Here is a 9,911-nt window from a genome sequence, read left to right on the forward strand (position 1 = left end):
ACTCTCCCACAGTCTGTACTCTGACCACAGGAACATGACTTTGAGGCTTTGCTGTGCCTGGATTTTTATCCTCCTCCTGCCTGGCCTCTCAGATGGAAGGAAACTCCTGGTGGTGCCCATGGGTGGAAGCCACTGGCTTAGCATGCGACAAGTGGTTGAAAAGCTCAGTGAGAGAGGACACAAAGTGGTGGTGGTTATACCAGAAGTAAGCTGGCAGATGGAAACAACACAGGCATACACGGTGAAAACATACCCAGTGTCTTACACATTAGAAGAGCTGGATAATGCCTTTCATGAGTACGTTGCCACTCACCTGAAGGACCTGCCTTTCCCTCTGAACGCTCTAGCACTATACAACAGCTCAGTGCATGTTTTCCGTACATTCTTTGTTCAGTGCAAGAACCTGTTCAGCAGCAAGGAGACCCTGCAGTACTTGAATCAAAGTGGCTTCGATGCTGTCCTGACAGACCCTGTTTTTATGTGTGGAGCAACACTTGCTAATTATTTTTCTCTTCCACTTGTGTTCTTCATGAGAGGATTTCCTTGCAACTTACACTACGAAGCACCGCAGTGCCCAAGTCCTCTGTCCTACGCCCCGAGACTATTTACCTTCAACTCGGACCACATGACCTTCTTCCAGAGAGTGGAAAATGCACTGGTTTCCCTCCTGGAACTTGTGTACTGTAATGGTTTCTATGAAGATGCAATAAAGTTTTCCTCTGAAGTTCTTCAGAGAGATGTATCCCTGCTAGACCTCCTGACCTCTGCTTCCATTTGGCTTCTGAGATTTGACTTTGTGTTTGAATACGTCAGACCAGTGATGCCCAATATGGTCTTTATTGGAGGTATAAACTGTGCTCAGAGGAAACCACTGTCTGAGGTATGTTCTTTTTCCTCCAAATTATACATTTTCCAATGAAATCCTATTACATTGTTTCTGGAAGTTTAGTGCTACTGATTTTTTTTATTTCTGGTAATGATTTAATACAACCAGGTTCTGGCAGTTGTTTTCCACAGGCTGAAATCAAATTACCTCGATGGAGGCAAATGACTTACTTGAATCAATGAGGATTTTCTGAGAAGTCCAACAAAAAATGGACTTCATCCGCCAGCCACAAATTACTGTCATCAGTGAGTGTATATCATTCACCAACCAGACGCAGTTTTGATTTCATTTTCATGGAGTCTGACATATATTTCTTTCACCTGACCAAAAGCTCAAAGACCATGCTTTAAGAGTCTTCCTTTGTTTTTAACTCTAAGCTCAGCAAAGTCAGTTAATTTGCTTTGGTTGTGTTTTCATGACATACAGTTTCCAAACTGGCTGTCTATGTTGTTTCTGTGTGTAGATCACGGTGAAACATAAATGTCACCTTGAAATGGGAAGAATTAATCTAAAGTAGTGTATTTGGTGAAACACACTTGTATGCAAAACTCAGATAAGTTTTCATACCTACTTCTTGACGTTTGCTCCTACCAGAATTGTTCTGCAGGATTTTTAAAGCTAATCTAGAAATTTAAATCTATTTTGATAGTTATCATATAGTCTCTAAAACAATTAATAGCACCAGACATTTCTTTCCAGGCACAAAGCAGGACACAAATTTCTTTCCTATGAAATTACTTCCTCACTTCTGAATTGTGGTCGCACAATATCACTGCACAACTGCAGTACAGTATCTTTGAGCTGAAGGGTATTTTCTTTCTTCTTTCAGATTTCTTTTATAATCTTTGACAGGCTTATGCAGGGTCCACTGAACTTAATAAAGAATAATATTATAAATTAGAATATTAGAATACTATTATAAATTATAATATTAGAATAATATTATAAATAAGGCATTCTCAAGTTAGGCTCAAGAGAGTGACACTTTGTAGTTTGAGATTTAAGAGGCAAATTCTTGCTGGTTCCATGACATAAGTCTTTACTTCTATACCTTGAAGGTCTTAAAGATGCAAACGGTTTGTAGCTTGCTACAAGGGTAGAACCATCCCACCCTCATTTTATACCTGGCATCTCCCATCTTCACACTGACAATTGTAATTTGCTGGAAATCACGTGTTCCAAACCTTGAAAAGCCTTGTGTATTCCTCCTATCTTCAGTCTGCCTTTTCTAGCTACATTTCCTACAGACAGCAGAGGAACTTCCCCTGTTTCAGTTTGAACAGAGCCCAGCAACAAGGCAATAATGCAGTAGAGTGTAAACAAATGTGAAGTGAGTCATATGGGAGAAAGAAATGTACCTATGCATACACAGTGGTAAGCCCTGGGTTGACCATTACTGTTCAGAAATATAATCATATGGTAAGAATAGATAGTTCTCCAAAACCTGGTAGCCCATTGCCGAACAGACAAGAAAACAAAAAGTTAGGATGACTAGGAAAGGGAGAGAGAACAAGAGATTCAAAATGTGGTTTCTTTTCTCAGACAAGGAGCTTAAGCCACAGATGTTTCTGTTACACCACTTGCCATAGTTTTCCACAGACAGAGAAATCGGGCATTGTGGCCTCATTCCCAAAGAGGGCTCCTTTCTGCCACGTCTGACATGGCCCCATGGAGTACCTGCTGTGGAGCTGAAGGCATCAGGGTGCTGAGGAGCTCATGCTTTTGCTGAACTGGGCATATGTGTCATATCTAGCCCAGAGCTGGGAATTAAATCCCAAGTTCCCTGACCCTCCTGAGCTGTAAGCATTGTCCGTGGCCTGCAGTCTCAGAGGGAAGGAGAACATGCAACCACAGGACTGGGCCTGGGGGAACACAAACTGCACTTACTCATTGACTAAGGTAACCAGATAACTGCACTGGCTGCCTCAGGCTGGATTTCCTCGTCCTGCACTTTGCATAGGCATCTGTCTCAGTAGCAATTACATATTCATTAACAGACACATAAATCCAGTTGCCAAGTCCTACTGTGTCTGGAGGTTTAATACAAGGGTTGCAGGAAATCAGATCCAATATCTTGACTGAGCAGAGGTTCTGTGCCAGCGTCATGCACTAATGACTCCAGAAGTACCTGAAGGCTGACATGGTAAGTGGTCCCTCATTAGGGGGACATAGCAAATGAACTCAGACTGTGAGCCCTGAGACATTTTGATGAATATCTCATCTTTAGCCAAAGTTAATGCAGAGTTGCTTTTTTGGGCAGCTCATAAAAAAAGGTTCATATGATTTGATCAAAACAAAGTTCAGAAATGTAAATTATAGCAACCTTTCAGAGTTGTTCCTGGTTTTTTGATCTAAACCACCCATTACTTATTTAAACAACTAGTTAACTTAAAACATTAAAATAACCCCAGATTTAAGTAGGTAGTAAAAGAGAAGTGTAACTAAATAAATACCCTGTGGTTTGTCCCTCTAGCAGAAGGATTAAGACAGGTCCTGTTCTGAAACCCTCCTGCCAGAGCCAGCAGAATCTGGGAAGCTCTGATAAGGAGACACTTCTAACTGGTCCTTTGAAATATGCAATTAAAGTGGAATTCAAAGACTTTGGCAAGAAGCCAAATAATACAGTAAGCAGTACCAAAGTGCACACACATACCTGGTATGCAGATACATGCTTTTCAAAAGCCTGCACAACCCAAACGTCACTTCGTGTGACCTCAGAAGGGATCCTGTCATGTCTGCGGGTACTGTTAATTTGCTGACATGGGTAGCTAAGATTAGTACAGCTATAGGGGAACTCTTCATTTTCTGCACTGAAGCAGTAGTCATCACTCCGTTCATGAACCAAATACTAGAGTCACTGGTTTTGTGCAATATTCAAGGTGTTGATGAACTTAGTGGCAGTTCAGAGCAGCCTGGTATCCTGTCAGCATCTGCTTATTATGCTTTTGTAAAGGATGTTGAGCACCTTTAAAGCTGGCAATACTGTTCATCTGTCTTATATTGCAATGTCAAAATACACAACATCAGACAAGTAAAAGCAGCAATACTTTTGAAAAAGAAAGTTCATGTTCAATGCACAGTATGTATCAACCTGAAACAGCTGCTCTAACCAAACGGTTCATCTCACTGTCCTCTTCAGTTTGCTTTTGTCCACATCCCTTTGCCTCCATATTTTGAAGAAGAGATGCTGAAGGAAGCTGTAAAATAGTTCTTTCAACAAAAATTCCCTCATATCAAATGGAACCACTGCCTTATTTTCCCTTTCCATGGGAAGTTTGTCTGCTGGTTAAATTAAAACACCTTCTCTAATGTAAGTCTAAAGGTGAAGTATTTGACAGAGGTCTATGCACAAAAATCTAGAAAGGTTATAGAGTGTTATATTTTAAAATATCAAACACATTGCCCTACAGAAGTTAGGAATTGTTCCAATTACAGTACCTGGGCAGCCTTAAATGTCACCTTTCTGTTATGATACAGTCATTAATTTCACGATCACATACTATCGTTTTCCTATGATTTCTATTTATGGCTTAGGAAAGGGCTGCCCTAGAAATGATCTGTGTTCTGTGATTTGCTTAGCTGTGTGTGCTGCTTCTTGCTCTTGCAAAGACTTAAGATTACTTTCTAACTTGCAGTCAACATATCATCACTTTTATGACCTGTTTTTCCTCTGAAGTCATGCTAGTGAAACTACATACTATCTTATCCTGTGCAGGCAAATGCCAGTGTATCTCCATAGTGATGTAAAATGTAAGGGGAGAATCAGGCAGGTTCATGTCAGCAGCTACCAACCTGCATTTGCCTGGCACTGTTCTGTATCAAAAGAAGGACTGGGTTCAGTTACACAAGGATTCCTCCATGTATAAGCCTGATCCATCATCCAGAAACCTGCGAAATCAAATTACATCATCCACACACTCTTGCATTTGAGCAACCTGCTTGCAAGAGCCAGAGCATAAGAGGGTGAGCAATCTCATCTAACAACAGGAAAACAAATCTGGTAGATGAAACCAACATTTCCAGGCTGCCTCAAAAAACATTTGGTTTTAGTTCTAGTTTTAGTGCTGCTCATATTAACAAGTAGTTGCTGAGGTATCCATTTGCTATCCTCTTCCTTTTGTGTCACTCATTGTTTGCTGCTCAGGTTAGAAGAAATCCACACACCACAACTCAAAGATAAGCACTTTGAGAGAGTTTTAGTACCTTTTCCAGCTGAAGCAACCATACTGTGAGGCATAAGCACACCTGCACCCAAACCTCTCAACATGGTTATGGCTTAGGGTCCAAGCAGTCTGAACTCCTCAGAGCTGCTTTCACACTGGTGCAGCGGTGCTCCATTGCTGCAATGCTCCTTGCCAGCTCAAAGGCAAACCCTGGAGTAACCCACACAAGCCTTATTGCAAGAGATACTTCTGAGAGGAAAACAAATCTGCGCTCTTGGGTCACCCAAGGTTCAGCCTTGTTTAACATAAAATTTATGTCTTTCAGTATCCAGTGGGGAAGCCTTTCCTCCAAGCTGGCACATGGGTCTCACTCTTTGAAAACTCTGATCATCAAACTGGTCTGGTGCTCATCTGCACATACAACATGAGTTGGTAAGGAGCACCGCACCCTTCTAACCTGAAAGGGGTCCAGGTGCCCTTTGCTACTGCATAATGAACAACAAACTTGTGTAAACCTACCATGTTACTTTGAGAAATGAGCCAGTCTGTTAATTTTCTGAATAATTATTACCCAGCTTAGATCTGACCTCAGCTGATTCTGTGCTAACCTAAGAACTTCATCCTTTCTTTATCCGTTCGTCTGTTCTCTGTTTAACTCTAATTTCTCTTTTTCTTATTTCTGTCCTTCCTGTTACTGCCCCACCTGCCTCACCTTTTCCACAGTTTTGCTCTAATGGTCTGGTACAAAAAGTAGGGAGTCTGTTGAGTCCATAAGAAAGTGTAGCCATACTGTAGTTTCTTACAGACACTGGAAGATGAACTTTGTATTGGCTGTTTTCAGCCAGCTAATTTTGCTATTGAAAATCATATCCAAGTGCAGAGTAAAAAACACACCAAGTTCCAAATGGATTTAGTCAGTTCCTGTCACAGCAGTTGCAATAAATGTTTTATCTCCAAATCTCCAGTATTTAATCAGAATTACTCATAAATCTGTTCAGTCTCACGCAGTCTGTGCCTTGCAAAACTGTCTCCCCCCTCTCACTCCCCCATATTTGACCCTCTCTAGAAATCGGTCCTCCATGTCTAAAGGTGGTTCCTCCATGTCAGTGTGACAGTGTGGAGCTACACAGAGCAGTGCTAGAACCCTTTGGGTGTCTACTGAGACAAACCCCATTGCCTAAGGCTGTAAGGGTTTGTTTCTCCATACCGAAGATACTGGGAATCCCACCACCACTTATAGAAGGAAGGAACAGGAATAACTTTGTGCTGCTGATAGCTTTTCATCAGATCTTTTCTTCATAAGGACCTCTTCCTTAGCACCACCCAAAAAGCTTCAGTCTGGCATTGCTTTTACTTGCATAAAGAAAAAACATCCCTCCAGCAAAGCCCTGAGGGCCTCAGTTCACTGCATGTTTCCAGAGGATAGCAGTGAATGGCAGTGAACAAGGGGTCACACCACCCTAGTAGAGCTTTCTCTGGAAACCCAAGCTGGGGTATTACCACCTAGTTTTTTTATAACAGCCCAGCAGTCAGTTCCTCCCTCAGGAAGCATGAACTCTAGTGACAGCTTGTGCCTCCCTGTGAGTGGATTCAAACCCACAGGTCCAACTACCAAGTTCCTGGCTAATTTAATCGAGAGAGGATCTCTCTTCTTATCAAAGTTGAGCTGCTGCTCAGAAGGGAACATGGAAGAGGAAAGGCGAATTTGCAGCTCTGTCAGGGCTTATAGCTGAAGAGGTCCAGGAGATGCCTGTATGTGGTTGCTTACATTACTGCCTGTATCTGTGAAAGGAGGAGAGCTCAGAAGCCTATTTGCTTGTTGGGGTTTTCTGTGTGTGTGTTACCAGTGGGATTAGTAAAAGATGTATCTCCTTCTAAATTTTGTCTTGCTCAAAATATATAAAAAAGGGTTTTCAGGACAGTGACCAAAGACCGAGGCTCCTTCTTTGTGTCCCGGAAGGTCTACACTGGCCTCCTTTCCCTTCAATTGCCCTGAACCCATCATTTAGTTCATTTTTTTAATCTAGTACCATGGGGAAAAAAGACAAACAGGATTGTTCTTCTCCTCCTCAGATTTGGGATTGCATGGTACATCCTGGTAGCTGTGATATATTCATAAAACATGCAGGTTTGACTGCTTCCAGGAGGTGGGAATTTAACATCAACCTTTTACATACTGGTTAGGTGTTCCCAGTTAGGCTAGCCCATAAAAGAAATGGTGTTGCAATTGCCATTCATTCTGCTGGGTGTATTGTAAAGGTTGCCTTTTGAAAGCAAACCCAGGCTTATTTTCTCGCTCGGTACTTACCAAGTCAATGGTATTAACCACAAGTATTATTACAAGATGACATCCCTGGTCGTCTTAGTTTCATGAAGGAAGGAGTGTGCTGATATACTTTCAAGCTTAAAAATTAACAGAAAGTACAAAGGGAGACATCTTTTTCCAAGAACAGTGTGCTCTCCTTCCCTGTTACATGAGCAATGGCAATACTGAAGGGTAACCACAACAATATTGGGAAGTTAAATATTTATTTCTGCAGTCAATAAGTTCCCTGCAGAAAAGTTAAAGCTTGCATGGACCTTCTTATAAAAGACTGTGTCAGATGCCTCCAGAGCAGAACCCTCCGGTTTACTTCCACCAAAATGGCTCTTCCATTTCAGTGTTTTTACCAATGTACTGGGATATTTCTCCTTCTGACATCATCTTTAATCTTTGCTGAAGGTGGAAAGATCTTGGTTATACCTCAGGATGGAAGTCACTGGCTCAGCATGCGCCCAGTAGTGGGGAAGCTCCAGCAAAATGGACATGAAGTTGTTGTGGTTGTACCGTCAACAAGTTTGTATATGAAATCAAAGGAGCCTCATAATTACACAGTGAAAGTATATCCAATACCTTACACAGAGGAACATTTAGCTGTTGTGCTCAATTCATTTGTTAGTGCTCATTTTACTGAACAATCTGTTTTGAATATTATTATTACAATGTATCAAAGCATGTCAGAAATTTTCAGGTTCTTTTTCACCAACTGTAAGAGCCTTTTGCACAATGAAGACATGATGCAGTATTTGAGAGAGAGCAAATTTGATGTGGTTTTCACAGACCCGATTATGATGTGCGGACCGATAATTGCTGAGTATCTTTCAGTTCCTTCTGTCTACTTTTTGCGGGGATTTCCTTGTGGTATGGATTCTGAAGCCACACAGTGTCCAAACCCTCCTTCCTATGTCCCCAGACTCTTCTTAAATAATTCAGATAGCATGACATTTGCTCAACGCGTGAAGAACATGCTGGTCCATATGCTGGAGTTCATTTACTGTAAGCCTGTATTCGCTCAATTTGAAGAACTTGCATACAAGATTTTTCAAAAGAAAATGACATCTACAGACCTTCTAAGCCGTGGATCTGTTTGGCTAATGAGATACGATTTTGTGTTTGAGTTCCCGAGACCAGTGATGCCAAACATGGTTTTTATTGGAGGGATAAACTGTGATCAGAAGAAAAGACTGTCTCAGGTATAAAATTTTATTTTATTTTTATTGAAAAGGCAAGCGCATAAATGTTTAAACATCCTTACATTAAAACCTAACTGCCAACACTTTGGTATTTAAAGATAGAAAGCTAATGAAAAATCCTGCATGATGCAGAAATGTTATTTCCTAATATCCAGCATTCAGATTATATCATATCCTGGCAAACCTAAATCCTTATCAGATATGAGAATTTAAGTAACATGTAACTTTTATGCAAATGATAAGGTCTTTTGTTGAACTGAAGCTCACCTGAATTTTGGTGAGTTGCAAACTTTCCTCCCCAACAGGAAGCCAGACTTGTTACCTTCCATTTCATCTAAGTTTCTTATGCCATGTCCATCTCTGTAAGAGCTGTCCCTGCAACCAAAGCCAGGCTCAGGACTTGGCTATATTGCTCTGAAAGAGTAGCCTTAGGAAAACCCGTAAGCAGTCTGCTCTCTGTCTGCCCCATGTTGTCCTCCCCTCACAGCTGTCTCATGGACTGTCCATCCATACTTCCATATACCCATTCTCGTTTCATCCACAATGAAGGTTATAGGACTTAAGATTTTAGCTATTCATCAGTTCTTTTTCTGTCACATCCATCTGCCAGACTGATTTATTTACATCTCTGCCGTTATGTCAAGGTGTCAATATCTAACCCCCAAAAGGAAGCCTTTTTAAATTGTACCCTCCCCCCTTTTTTTATAGGTTATTTAATTAGGTTTTAAGCTTTTCCTGTGTGGATGTCTTCTGTAAATTCCCATTCAGGTCTTTGGGTACCAACCAGGTCTCTGAATCATGTACAGCATATTCTATAGCAGATCAAAAGCAAGAAAGGGATATTCAAGTATTGCAAATTATGAGTACCCCTGAAACAGAGTAGAGTAGAAGAAAGCCCTAATATCCTCCCTTTTTGTCCCGATAAGTATGTTTAGTGCTTGTGTTGGAAGTGGCAGAGCCAATCCTCTTACCAGGACAGTCTCCAGTGCCACTTGGTTCACTCTGGTTATATATGTTCGAATAAAAGAAGAGGAGTAGCAGTTGTTCACAAGGGGTCTTTCAAAAGGACATGGAGTCAGGAGTGGGAAAGATTGCTGACTAGGTATTACAGACCCAAGCAGATGTCTGTAAATGCCCCACATAAGACATGCATGACTGTCTGTCTTCATCTGTCAGTCTAGCTTGAATGCATCTTCTTCTAGTGTACATTTGACAGCCTTGTCAGAGGTTCCAAGCAACAGGTCTGTTTCTATGCATCACCTTCTCCCAAGCTGTTTGGAAATTCCCATTAAGTTAATCCTATGTTGGAAACTACCGATATGGAGAGAGTGCAGGTGATGGAGCTGGCT

General features: G+C 41.3%; 1 protein-coding gene and 1 pseudogene across 1 annotated transcript; both read left to right on the top strand.

Annotated features, from left to right (window-relative positions):
* Positions 1–6,136, top strand: LOC142031545 (UDP-glucuronosyltransferase 1A6-like). The gene is made up of 2 exons (XM_075029188.1): positions 1–880; positions 6,116–6,136. The coding sequence occupies exons 1-2, from the start codon at positions 35–37 to the stop codon at positions 6,134–6,136; spliced, it is 867 nt and encodes a 288-aa protein (XP_074885289.1). The 5' UTR covers positions 1–34.
* Positions 6,137–6,599: 463 nt separating this feature from the next.
* LOC142031546 (UDP-glucuronosyltransferase 1A6 pseudogene) lies at positions 6,600–8,568 on the top strand (annotated as a pseudogene).
* Positions 8,569–9,911: the final 1,343 nt, after the last annotated feature.

Source organism: Buteo buteo, chromosome 5, assembly GCF_964188355.1.
Source record: "Buteo buteo chromosome 5, bButBut1.hap1.1, whole genome shotgun sequence".
NCBI classification, from domain to species: domain Eukaryota; kingdom Metazoa; phylum Chordata; class Aves; order Accipitriformes; family Accipitridae; genus Buteo; species Buteo buteo.